This window comes from Benincasa hispida, chromosome 9, assembly GCF_027475165.1.
Source record: "Benincasa hispida cultivar pf3 chromosome 9, pf3_genome.v1.1, whole genome shotgun sequence".
Lineage (NCBI taxonomy): Eukaryota > Viridiplantae > Streptophyta > Magnoliopsida > Cucurbitales > Cucurbitaceae > Benincasa > Benincasa hispida.
The window spans coordinates 19,651,493-19,665,944 of record NC_143486.1 but is presented as its reverse complement, the minus strand read 5'-3'; the positions used below and the strand labels follow the sequence as shown (position 1 = coordinate 19,665,944).

The 14,452-nt window shown below is 35.3% G+C and overlaps 1 protein-coding gene across 2 annotated transcripts; it reads right to left on the bottom strand.

The window, feature by feature from the left end:
- Positions 1-1,602: 1,602 nt before the first annotated feature.
- LOC120086731 (Myb/SANT-like DNA-binding domain protein) lies at positions 1,603-4,795 on the bottom strand. Of its 2 annotated transcripts, none has more exons than XM_039043517.2 (5): positions 4,654-4,795; positions 3,533-3,869; positions 3,334-3,427; positions 2,730-3,232; positions 1,603-2,338 (listed from the first exon to the last, which is right to left on the bottom strand). In XM_039043517.2, exons 2-5 carry the CDS (start codon positions 3,866-3,868, stop codon positions 1,787-1,789), a joined length of 1,485 nt encoding a protein of 494 aa, XP_038899445.1. In that variant the 5' UTR covers position 3,869; positions 4,654-4,795; the 3' UTR covers positions 1,603-1,786. The 2 variants fall into 2 exon arrangements, with proteins under 2 accessions (XP_038899445.1, XP_038899446.1); XM_039043518.2 differs by having other exon boundaries at positions 2,730-3,202.
- Between the last annotated feature and the right edge of the window lie 9,657 nt (positions 4,796-14,452).

Here is a 14,452-nt window from a genome sequence, read left to right as displayed (position 1 = left end):
GATGAGTTGACCAACAACCATGCAGTTTCTTGTCTATGGTCGTGATTCAAATTCCTATGGAACATGTGTGCGAACTGCAGTACTTTGTGATCTTGAATATATCATACCCTTCCATTTTGACTGCATGAAGGCTCCACTTACATGTCTCCCTAATGCATTTGACAGTGAATAGAGACTTGGTTAACTTCCTGACCATAAATTCAAAATTTCTGTTGATGGACAGAATAGACAATCTCATTTTCAAGTCCTTTTTGCTCAAAAATAGTTGACCAACTTCAACGTCCTCTATCCCAGATGAAGAGGTGTCAGACATAATCACTCTGTCCTATGACTTGAAGACACAAATGGTGGAACCACTGAAGCTGCTGTAGAACGACGCACATCTCCATGATCACGATCTATTTCATTCAATCCTGCTGGTTGCTCATTCACATCCACGTCCACTGAAGGATCACAATCCATATAATCGAATGTTGATGGTACAGTGTTGGTAGACAGTGGAATATCAGTGTTGGTAGACAATGGAATATCAGTATTGGTAAACAATGGAATATCATCCTCTTCCCGAAGAAATTGATATGATTCCTTGTATTGTCTGTCCGTATCATCATGACTCGCATCTCCAAACCCCATTCCAACCCTTTCATCCTGTTTAGACTTCAACGTTACAACTATCTGAAGTCTGCTAACCTCTTCTCGCAAAAAAACGAATTTAAGATCATCATCATCTGTTATGCATTGTGGAGGGGCTTCAAATTCAATATTATATTTAACTTTCAGGATAAGATCAAACTCTGAAGAACTGGTTTTTGTAGCCCTGTAAATTCTTCATAATTCACTGTAGGGGGCACAACGATTCCTTTCAACTGTCCCCCAATATACGAACTTTCATTCTCATCCCAAGCACCTCCAAATCGAATAAATATACACTTTCCTATCATCCTACGAAGCAAGAGAACATTTGTCATTAAGTTGTACAAGCAATTGAAGTGTACTCTTACTCTCTCAATCTCGCTCTCTCTCAAAATCTCGCTCTCTCTCTTACTCTTCCTCTTTCTTACTCTCCCCCAATACAAAATTTCGTAATGCTACCCTTCTAGAAATAACACATCAAAAATAATTAAACAGACTCAAAAAAAATAATGTTTCACCTTTCTTAAAAAGTTGTTCTGTTCCTTGCTGAGAAAGCCTCGTCTTGGATATCCCCGTTCGAAAAATCTCCGTTCAACAAAATACCGTCAAAAACCAGAAAAGTAATCAACTTTGAAATGGAGTTTAGAGTTTAAAGAAATCACCATTGTATTGTGTTTAGGTATTATTGATTTGATTTGAGGCTTCCATCGTGACATTTTGTCAAATCAACAGTACACTGACGAGTAATCACATCAACCGGGAAAATTCAAGCAAGGGCAAGAGTGAGAGCGAAAGCATGTCATCAGACAATAGCAAGATTTACCTCGTGCATGAGACCGGTGTAAGGACAAATTAAGTAATTTGGTAGGGCGATGACACCAACAGATGGTCAATTGACATTATTTTTAAAAAAATGATCATTTGACGTTTTGGACCCAATTTTTGGATCATCCATACAAATTTCCCCGATTCTCAGAACCACCAAAATCTATTCTTTTATACTAGTCATTCGTTGTGTACACTTACAAATTTACGCTCAAAATCTAATAATGTAACATCTTATTGCTCTTATTTCATGACATCAAAAGTTTTCTCTATAAAGTTCTCACTCTATAAGGGGAAAAAGAATAAAATAAATAAAAGCTAAAAGAAGCTATCCCTGGGGGCGAAGTTTTCGTATCAACCATTTTCGTCGTAATTTAACATCCAATGCAATAAACGTTTTTGCCTTCCTTTCATCCTCAAGGAGATCACAAGCATCCAATACAAGATCTTCATCCATGTTTGGCAATGCTTGGATAGCTTCAATCACTGTCTCAATCGAGATGGAACTCAAGTTATCATCATTCTTCTTCTCCGACAAGGAAGAAACAACGCTCGCCATCTCCCGTAGAGCACTAGCCATGCTTTCATCTTCCCCTCTTAGCTTCTTATTGTGATTGAAACTAGACATACTTTCTAATTCCCTTTTGTTCTTTGGACCCAAATGTGTTGATTCCTTCACACTCGCCTGTTCTTCACTTGAAACCGATGTAACAGGAGATTGGAAACCTATCGAAAGTTTTCCGTCCTCAGCGTCATGGTGCTGCTCTATACCTTGTCCTGATAAGCAGTCTCTTTCGTCGAAACTAGGATCACAGATCACACACAGGTCTTTATAGTACGGGATTGGCCGTGTCATGAATTGCCGAGCATCTGTATGTCCCTACCGTTCAGCAACAAAAGTGATTAGAACTTTGTTATTATCCTGAACACCATCAAATGAATTTTTGACAGCTTTATATCTAAAGACTTTACAAAGACTTCTTCCATAACTATAATTCAAGACAGAATATTGATGTTGATTGTTTTGTTAAAACTAATGTAACTAATGTGGTTACCTCCATACCCTCGTAACATTTCTTTTTCCCGTACAAATTTAATCTGCAAAATGCTCAGTATGTTCAAGTGCAGCTAAAATGTTTGTGCAATTCTGTAAATAACAAATAACTAAAGCCTTTCTATTATAGCTTTTTAAGATTTTAATACTCGCTAATAGGCATAGACAAACAAGAAAGAGAATTATGGAGCCAGTGTGTACCATGTAGTTTGCATACCTTGATATAGTCTTGCCAAACGTAATCATCAGCGGTAATCATTTGACGTGTTTCATCCCAGAGAAAACCATCCAAGTCTAACAGATTCTTTATGACGTTATACTGCCGCCTTAGAGTTTTGTACCTATTCTTCAATACATCCACATCATAATTGAAACCAAACTTAGCATTGAATGATGCAATCATCTCAGACCATGATTGTTTGCGGAAAATCCCATCTATTTGATTGCCTTTCTGCACTTGCTCCAGCATTAGGTCTATGAAGAACCTGTCCATTGGAGGCTGCCAATATGTTCGGGAACGACAAATGGTGGTGGTTGCTGTTATATTGGACCCATGTTGTGGTATCTCATCAATAACATTTCCAGGTAAAGAGATTTTATAGTCTTCACCAATCATGATTTCCTGAAGTGACTCGACATCTCCCTCGCTAGCAGTCCCCAGTGGCTTCGTATACATTGCCTCATTCTCACCTGAATGAGATGACTCCTGTAAATAAATCCCTGATAACCCATAATCAACAAGTATAACGACAAGATTTCTACTTTTTCAAAGAAATCCAGAGAATTGGGTGTTATATTAGTGTCAAGGCAATGATCATTACTTTTTTGTTCAACAGTTGTGTCTCCGTATATTATACACAGATCATTGTAATACGGAATGCTCTTAATTCTGAATGATCGTGCTTCAGGGTGTGCCTGTGAACATGATAAATAAATTCTTTGAACATTGAGTAATAAAGAAGAGAACAAAGTAAAGAAAGACAGGGATGCTTCCAATGGATTTGTTAAAGGCATAAAAACCTTGAGATATTCATCCCAGACATTATTATCAGCGGTCACCATTTGTCGAACTTCGTCCCAGCTGAAACCCCTCTGATCAAGAAGATTCTTCACAGCTTTGTACAGATTCCTTAGTGTTTTATGTCTATTCTTTAAAACATCCTTTTCATACTCGAATCTGAACTTTGAATTGAACAGTGAGATCATGTTTTTCCAGGCTCGTTTGCTGAACAAATGATCATCAAATTTGTTCCCTTTGTCAACTTGTTCTAGCATGAGATCAATGAAATATCGATCCATTTCAGGCGTCCAAACTGTTCTCAACCGATCATTACTGTTTCGTGTCTGTACACCCATACTGCTATCATTTTAGCAAGGTATCAGTCTGATGTACATAACTCAAACATATGATATACTTGCAATTACAATTACTCACATTCAGTTATTCAGATAGGGGAGGTTCTAAAATAACTTAATAGTAACAAAAAATTTATGACAACATATTGGTTCTACACTCATACGAGAGCTTTCTGGCTAAAAGTACTTCTACAAATGCTTTGTTGGCCATTGGCAAAAGTGTTTTTGATTATGCCCAAAACACACCCAAACATAGCCTACATTGCAGCGGTAAAGAATACCAACAACAAAATGAACGCTGGAATTTTCGTACTTCCCATAAATTCCTAAAAATAATTGAAATCTCCTTCCAACAAAGAGGAAATCAGTAAAGTCAGATCTTTAATCCCCCAGTCTCTTCACTGACACAAGAAATAAAAAGAAACCCAAGAGGGAACAAGGTAATGGAACCATAGAAACACCCCCATTTGAGGGCATTAGAAAAGAAGCCATAAGCCAACAAGTTGAAGCCACCCCACAAGGGTAAAAGCTCCATTATGCGACTTCAAAGCTCCATGGAAGACCAAAGTAAGAGTCGAAAGAATCACAATTAAGAGTCTAAAGAATCACAATTAAGAGTCTAAAGAATCACAACGTCACACCCATCATCCCAATACTGAACAGAAAGGAAAAAGAAAGCTAAATTGACAAGAGCATTAAAGACCCAATTGACTTCAATCCATTCCAAGACATTAAAACGAGGGAAATCCTATGAATTTGTTGGGAGAATGAATCGAAACGCGCACCTTCAGAGTGAGAGTGAGAGGCGACGGTGGAGCTTCCAGGAGAATTGGGAAGGAAGGAATGGGAATTTTTGGGGACGGGATTTTCCTGGATAAGCTTAAGGAAAACTGGTGTGTGGGATTTTGAAGTAACCCTAACCGGAGTAAGATTTTAACCCGGATTAAGATTAAGCGAGAGTGGAGTGTTACGATACTCCAACCGGATTTTGTAAACCGGGATAGGGTTGTTCTCATCTCATCTCTATCCCCACTAGATTTTTTACATAAAATCCTCTTTTAAAAAATATATATAAAACAACAGGTTAAAAAATTATTTTTGTCCTGAACTTTCACGAAATCTAGTGAGGATAAAAAACAATTTTTGTCCCTGAAAATAGGTTAAATATATATATATATATATTATAGGTTAAAACAATTTTTGTCCCTCAACTTTCACGAAAGTAACAATTTAGTTCTTAAATTTTATATTGTAACAATTTAGTTCCTATACTTTCAATTTTGTAACAATTTAGTCCTTAAACTTTAGTATATAACAATTTTAGTCCTTGTATTTTCAACATTATAACAATTTAGTCTCTAATGTAAAAGAATTCATCAAAATTAGATGTCAAGTTTTAATACTTTATGATGTAAAACTTGTATTTTGTAAGAATATTAAATCTCTAATTAGACTAAATTGTTACAAATTTTAAAGCTCAAGGACTAGATTGTTATATAGTAAAATTTAATGACTAAATTGTTACAAATAAAATTGAAAGTATAGGGACTAAATCATTGTAAACAAAAATCCATGGATTAGATTGTTATTTATATGAATGTTTAGAGATTAAAAGTGATTTTTAACCAAAAAAAAAAATACGGTTCAACTTTATCATTTGTTTAAAGAAATACTCTTATATTTTTAAAAGTTGCAATATTACTCCTAAAATTTCATAAACATTTTAAAACGAAGGTGGGAGTAGAATTCTTTGGAATTTCAAATGAAAATTGAGAGAAAAAAAATTGGTATGGCCATACCTTGAACAGAAAATTGAATTACCCTAATGTTCAAAGTCTCAATTTTTTAGTTCAAAATTTGGAAGAAATTCTACTATGATGGTAGTTTTGAAACGTTAATAAGAGTTTTGGAATAATATTACAACTATTGAAAATATATGAGTAATTTTTAAATTAATTTTTTTCTCTTAAAAAAACACAAAGTTCAAGGTTAATTTTTATTATATATAATTTACCCTTTTTCCAACTTAAAACATATCCTGACTATTAAATTAAATTTAGATCGAAAAGTCAACCGATGTTCTAGTTATGCACTAGTGTCTTCATTTATTTTTCTCATTTGAGATCAATAGGGAGGTGGAGGACTCGAACTTCTAACATCAAAGTTGATAATATATACTTTATGTTTATTTTAATAATGTCTATCTTTATTGGTTGCAGTTACAAATCTCCCTTTTATTTTTAATAAAATTTTGTTTAATTATAATTTTATAGTTAAGTTCTTATTAAATTCGTATTTAATAGGTCGGTTTAGTTTCAAAATGATATTGTAGATTTAACAATATTGATATAGGACTTAGAGAAGCAAATGATGTAGTCCACACTATTACTCTTTGCACTCACACAACTCAACACTTAGTTTTATGGTTGGACGAGCTACCAAATTGGACATGTCATGCTACATGTAAATATCATGTTAAGAATAAGAGACAAACTCATCCTCATTTGTAACCATTTTATTTAATGTTTGTTTGTTATCGGTTTTATCTCAAAACGAAAAGAAAAGAAAAAAAACATAGAGTTGACTTATTTTTAAGTTGATATTTATTTCCTCATATTTTTACTTGGTCTTAACTTTTTTTTTTTTTTTTTTTTTGGCAAGATTCAGTCTTAAACCTCTATATAAATGGGCTAAAAATGAGCAAAAAAATATAACATTAAAAAAAATTGTCATATAGTCAATTTGGTAACACTATCACAAGAGACAATCGGTAAAATTTGACCAAACCATAAAATTGAATAAAATTTTCAAAACGATAGTGCCATATTGAGACAATTCAGACGTAAGATTTTAAAAGTCAGTTTCAATTCATTGCAACTATCAACGTCAATTTAGATTTTTGTTAAATGGTTAATCTAAAATTAATTATAGTAATTAGAATTTAAAAAGAAAAGAAAACCAAAATTTACCCTGTAACTTGGCAAGAAAAGTCAACATTTTACTCTACTTATAATTTAATCATATTGAATTATAGACTTGATTAAAGGACAAACTTTATACTTTGCTCCGGTTTCATATGAAGTTTGGTGGAAGATTTTTATTAAAAAAATCCTTTGCTACTCTTAAATGTGCAAGGTCATAAGTTCATACATATGGGTGCAATGAAATGATGACAATATTAGTATGAAAATTTAAGCCTTCGACCTCACGAGAAAAAAAAATACACAAAGATGAAGATTTGAAATTAGGTGTATTAGATCTTGTGTGGTTGGAATTATTTATTTAAGTGTTACAGATATTATCGGAGTTGCCATTGCATTTGCGGTTTCTGGCAAAGGAATGTTTCTCGAAAATGCAAAATTTGTAAATTTCTTTCCTTATTGGGATTTACCTTCTACAACATTATTTGCCGATCTTTTCCTTGTTCAGTGTGCGACTTTTTTGGAAGTTAGGGTTGCTCTTACTTGTTTCCGCTATGCATATTTAAAGGACACTTAGTCCTCCAATTTAGGTTGGTCATTCTATCTTTACAAGAGCAACATTGTAAGTGTATCAATTGTGTAAGAACGAGTGAATTACATCACTCGAAGACATACTCCATGTTGTTTATGTTCTTGTATCACGATTCATCTGATAAGGGATTCTCACAACTTGGGAGAAGCCTAAAGTCATTTGAGCTAAGGGGACTTTCTCTTAAAAGGGAAAGATATAATTCCAGTGAGAAGGAGTCTCACGACTTAAGGGGATCTCAAACCTTACAGAAACGGAGTCTCGGTCTTAGGGGGAACCTAAGACATTCTTCACTGATATTCTCACTTAGGGGGAGCCTAAGTTTCCGTGAGAGGAAATCTCAAACCTAGGGGAACTTAGGTGTACGATTGAGTGATAAAGTTGTTTGGAAATCACTTATCATTATATATAAGTACTACGTTGTAATTGTTTATCATTAATATTAGTAAAGTTATCTTTCTTAGGCACATTGCCCCCCAAACGTAGGTGGTTTACACCGAACTGGATTACCAATCTCTTGTATTCATTTATCTCCTGATTATGTCTTGTAATTGTTGTGTGGAGTGTTGTGACATTACAGGTAACATGGTTTTGCAGTATTCATCTCCTTTTATCAGAGCAGGTTACCATTATCTCTGGTGCTATGATCTGGCCTCTCTCAATGAAAGGAATAAAGGAAGGAGGATCTACTACACGTCCCCCTATATTGGATGGGTCAAACGATGCATATTGGAAAGCGAGGATGTCAACCTTTCTAAAGTCTTTAGACAACAAGTCATGGAAGTCCATTATTGTTAGCTGGAGACATCCTTAAGTGGCTGATGAGGAAGGTAATCTGAAGATCAAGCCTGAAGTAGAGTGGACTAAAGAGGAAGATGAAGCCTCTCTTAGAAGCTCTCAAGCCTTAAATGTCATATTCAATGGAGTTAATAAAAACATCTTCCGGTTGATCAACACATGTGTTTCTACTAAAGAAGCCTAGGATATTCTTGTTGTTGCTCACAAAGGAACTTCCAAAGCTAAGATGTTTAGATTGCAACAGTTGGCCTTAAAATTTAAAGCCTTAAAAATGCAAGAAGAAAAAACTATTGTTGAATTCAATGTCAAGTTACTTGACATTGCAAATGAATCGTTTTCCTTAGAAGACAAGATCTCTAAAGAAAAACTAGTCAGGAAAATTCTCAGATCGTTACTTAAGAGGTTTGATATAAAGTCACTACAATAGAAGAAGCTCAAGATATCACTATAATGAAGGTCGATGATCTCATCGGATCTTTACTTACTTTTGAAATGTCCCTTAGTGACAAACCTTAGAAAAGGAACAAAGGAATAGCTCTACAATCTTCAATTCAAAGGCACTCATCTGATCCAATAGAGGAGTTCGAAGAAAATCTTGCCAATGACATCTCTTTAATGTCAAAACAGTTTTCTTGCGTGCTAAAGAGGTTTGAGAGGAAATCAGGTTTCCACTCCCCAAGGATGACCAAATCTAGCAACACATTTGGACTACCTATTTATCAATCTCAAAAATCAAGGAAGGATTTCTGACAAACTGAATGGTAATGATATAAACAAAGATAAACAGTTTTTGGTATCGTGAATGTGAAGGCTTTGATCACTATTAGTCAAAATGTCCATTTCTGAAGAGGCAAAACGATAGTTATGTTCTGACCCTATCTAACAAGGAGTCTAATGAAGTAGTGATCTAACAGAAGATATCATGGCTTTTGTCAGTTCCATTTCCTCAAATAGTTCAAAAGAGAAAATATCTATCAGCGAATTTGCTGTTGTTGGTGGAGATGAGGAAACCCATGACTCATCTATTCCTACGTCCTATCGTGACCTTTACAAGCAGATGTGTGAGGATGCGAAGGCCCTTGATGTTCAGAAGGCAAGAATTAAGTCTCTTATTGCTAACAATCCTCGTCTTATGGAAGTTATTCCTAATTTGAACATGAACTCAATAAAATCATGGCTGAGAAAGAGTCCATAAGCTAGTTTGTTAGGATGTTAAATTCTGGAACTGATTGTTTAGAACAAATCTTATTAGAAGGTAAATCTTCTAAAGATGCTTGTGGTACTAGCTTCACTGGTTCCAGCTTTGACAATAGACATCAAAGTTCAGATAAAGGCAAACATAAAATTGTATTTGTCAGAAAACAAGAACCATGGAAAACTACTCAGTCAAAATATCCTACTACTGGTCATCTTCAGACCAGGAAACATTCGAACAGAAAGAAGTGGACCTGCCACTTCCATGGGGGAAAAGGCCATATTAGACCCTACTGCTACAAGCTGTATGGATATTGGAGTTTCCAACACAACTCACGGTCTTCTAGTTATTTCAATAGCAAAAGATCTCATTCTCCTGTAATGAAGCAAATATGGAGAGTAAAAAACAATCCAAATCTCTGTAATGTTGTTCTTACATCCCTCATATCTTCAACCAAAGGGGATTAGTTTTTTTTTTATAGTGGTTGTTCTTAACATATAATAGGAGAAAGAAGTTATGTTTTTTAGATTAAAAAAAACTTGGATCAGAACATATTACTTTTGGTGATTGAGCAACAAGGAAAATCATTGGAAAAGGAAAACTCAATTATCCAGGCTTTCCTGTACTTGATGGTGTAATGCTGGTAGAGGGTCTGACTACAAATTTGATCAGTATCAGTCAGTTGTGTGATCAAGGGCTAAATGTGAACTTTATAAAAGTAAGGTGTGTTGTCAGTTGTCACTGATAATGCTAGATCTCTTGTCATGACAAGTAAAAGATTGTCTAGCAACTGCTATTTATGGACACCCACTGACTCTCAACATCATTTTGTTTTGAAGCATGATGAAACTACCTTATGGCATAAACATTTGGGTCATGTTAGCATTAAAGCTATTCAAAAGGTTGTGATCAGTATTCCAAATGTTGGCAATAATGGACGAACTATTTATGGAAAGTGTCAAGAAGGTAAGCAAATAATAGTGTCTTATAGATAGGTACCTGTCACAGTTACAAATTGTGTTATTGAGTAATACATGTTGATCTTATGGGCCTCGTGCAAGTTGAAAGTCTTAGCGGGAGGAAATATGTCATGGTCTGTGTTGATGATTTTTCAAGATACACTTGGGTTAGATTTATAAGAGAGAAGTTAGAGATTGCTCAACTTCTCAAATCTCTTTGTCTTCAACTGCAGAGGGGAAAAGGTCCCAACATTGTTCGTCTTCGCAGCGATCACGGAAGGGAGTTTGAAAATAGTCAGACTACTGGATTATGTACTACTAAAGGTACTTACCATGAGTTCTATGCTCCTATACTCCCCAGCAGAATGGTGTTGTTGAACGAAAAAATTGCACTCTTCAAGAGATGGCACGTGTCATGCTCCGTGCTTATGATCTCCCTTACCAGTTTTGGATTGAAGCTCTGAGTATTGCGTGCCATATTTATAATAGAATCTCCCTCCGCCCTGGCACTGACTGCATAAACTATGAAATTTGGAAGGGGAGAAAGCCCAATGTCAAATATTTTCATGTTTTTGGCAGCCCATGCTACATATTGGCAGATTAAGATCCTAAGAAAAAAATGGAATCCAAAGAGTGATGAAGGCATCTTTTTGGGGTATTTTGCAAACATCCGTGCTTCTAGAGTTCACAACAAGCGTACTAAGTGTGTCATGGAGTTCATAAAATTTGTTATAGATGATACAAATGGAAGAAACAGTACATCCCCTTTTAAAGATGATAAGAATGAAATTGTCAGAACAAAAAATTGTAGTCCTGAGATAAGTGTCACTTCAAATGAAAGTGACATTCCATGTGACATCTCGAAGAATATGGATCAAAACGATCCCTTTGATAGTGGAGATGATCAAGTGTGTTCAAAGCAGCTCTCCAATAGAATTTTAAAAAATCATCCCTCAAGTAACATTATTGGGAATCTTGAAGCTGAAGTGTCCACCAGAAAAAAAGTTATAAAGTGGATTACTAATAAACAATTGGGAACATCTGTTTCATCTCTCCGATGGAACCTAAAAATGTTGTTGAAGCTCTAAAAGATGAATGTTGGATTAATGCAATGCAAGAAGTGTTGTGTCAGTTTGAAAGGAACGACGTTTGGGAGTTGGTTCTACGTCCTGTGTCAGCAAATGTGATTGGAACCAAGTTGATTTTCAAAAATAAGATTGATGCAAATGGCATGGTCACTAAGAATAAGGCTTGTCTGGTAGCTCAAGGTTACTCTCAAATTGAAAGTATTAACTCTGATGGAACTTTCGCTTCATAGCTCGATTGGAAGCTATCAGACTATTGCTGAGAATTGTCTGTCTCTTAAAGTTCAAACTCTATCAAATGGATGTGAAAGTTCCTTTTTAAACAGGTACTTGAAAGAATAGGTGTTTGTTGAACAACCCAAGTGTTTTACTGACCCTGTCCACCCGGACCATGTATACAAACTCAAAGAAGCCTTGTATGGCTTAAAATAAGCACCTTGGGTTTGGTATGATATATTGACTATCTTCTTGTCAATAATGGCTAAATGAGAGGTGGAGTTGACAAAACCTTGTTTGTAAAGAAAAAAACAAGGAAATCTAGTGATTACTCAAGTTTACGTAGATGACATTGTCTTTGGTGGAATGTCACAAGATTTAGTGGATCTTCTGGTTAAACAAATACAAACTGAGTTCGAGATGAGTGGTTGGAGAACTGGCATACTTCTTAGGATTTCAAATTAAGCAAATAAAGGATGGCATCTTTGTTTCTCAGCAAGTATGTCAAAACTATTGTGAAGCAAACTCTTGCTCCTACTCATATTAAACTATCCAAAGATGCTGAAGGGATGGATGTTGATGAAAGCGTGTACAGGAGCATGATTGGAAGTCTCTTGTACTTACAACAAGTAGACTTGATATAGCTTTTACTGTAGGTTTGTGCTAGATACCAAAGCAAGCCCAAAAACAGTCACTTGCTAAGTGCCAAGTGAATCATCAAATATATTAACGGTACCAGTGACTATGGAATCTTGTACACTTTTGATACTAACAGCTCTTTTGTCGGAAATCTTGTACACTTTTGGTACTAACAACTTTTTTGTCGGATATTGCGATGCAGATTAGGCTGAGAGTTCAGAAGATCGCAAAAGTACTTCTGAAGGTTTTTTCTTTCTCTAGAACAACTTAATGTCCTGGTTTAGCAAAAAACAAAATTGTGTATCCCTACTACAGAGACTGAATACATAGCAACTGGTAGCGGTTGTACCGAACTCTTGTGGAAGAAATAGATGTTGAATGAGTATAATGTCTCACAAAATACTATGACATTGTATTGTGATAACTTGAGCGCAATCAATATATCAAAGAATTCAGTCCAACACAGTAGAACTAAACACATCAACATTTGACATCATTTTATCAGAGATTTAGTTGAAAGCAAGCAGATTGTTCTCAAGCATGTTTGAATCGACAAGCAAATAGCAGATACTTTCACCAAGGCCCTTAACGTGAAACAATTTGAAGCCCTCAGAGCTTCTTTGGGCCTATGTAAAATTAAAGTGTAACAATTAATCAAAGGAGATTTATAGGCCTTTCGAGGAGTAAGGCCCATTGCATGTGTTATGTGATGTGGCACTCGTTTATGTCTTAGTTTGGTGCATGATTGAGAAAGACAGAAATTTATTACCTTGAGTTTATTATTGTTTTTACTTATCAGTTATGTTTTGGCAGGAAAACTTATTTTGAATTTACAATTCTGATCACACACGATCTTTTCAACTTCCCCTGTGATTGTGTCTTTGCGAAAAAACTGCTTCCCATCATGGTAAGTACTCAACGAGGGACTGATACTGATGGGCCGAAAAATAATGAGATACAAGCATAAAGCAAATCGTTAAAAACTGTTGGAAATTCCTTAAGAAGATGTTTGCATTGGGGCTAAATGCTCAAACGCTTTTGTCAATTAAGAATTTACTAAGCCTTCCCCTAAGAATGATGATCCTTCTCTGGTTGCTAAGAGGAAAAGATCTATTTGGATCTCAAATCAAAAAGGGAAGAAGAAACGAGGGGAGACATCTCTTGCCCTTACGATGGAAGATTTGGTAGGGCTAGGTATTGTCATTACTTCTCCTCAGTGTAAAAATGAGTCTTTGAATTCAATTACTACTAAGACTGTTGTATAAAAAAGTGTTGATGAAAATGTTGAAATAATGCATGTTGAGTTTGTTAGTGGTTTTGATGGGTGTGAGAAGTTTTCCGCTGCTATTGATACTGTTGAAAATGTGTAACTAATGTTCTTAATGAGAAGGATGTTGAGAGAGAAACTAGGGTTATTGAAACAAATGGTCCTATTAGTTCAGTTGGTTTAAGTACCGATTTTGTTCATGGTATTATTAATTTTGAAGAACATTGTTCTAACCCTAAAAGTCAGAAAATTACGAATGTTGAAAATTCTGAAGTGGTTGATCATCCTCTCTACGTCTTATCAAATGTTGTTACATCTGGTTTTTTGAATGAGGATGATAGTGCTCAAAGGAGTCTGGTCCTGAGAAGCCACCTCTGTACTTTAAGCATAATGATTCTAAGCTAGAGAAAGAAATTGATAATCTTGATAAGTTTGCTTCTATGAATTTTGATGATTGTGGGGAGAAAAACACTAATGTCTCTGATGGAGATCGTGAGAGTGTGGATGTGTCTACTTCTACTAGTGACACTTCTAATGACAACATCCCAATCAACTAGTTAGGTTTAAAAGGAAAGAAGAAAATAAGTGATGTTGGTCCATGCTTCTCTAAACAGAGTAATGAGATGAGTTCTAACTTGGAACGGATTGATGAGAAAAATGACCATCATGAATCTAAAAGTCTCCATCATAACCCTCCCCTAAATCTCAAGAGAAGCATCCTGCTAAACAGACCAAGAAAAAATCACACTCCAGTTTTGTACCTGTTGTGCTCTTTGATGGAATCTCGTTTCATTTTTTGGATAATGCTCAGATCTGGAAATTTGTGGTTAACGGGAGAATTGTAGTTGAAAGAGATCTCTCTGAAAAAGTTCAAGATTGTCTAGAAATTATGGATTTATTGGTGAAGGCTGATAT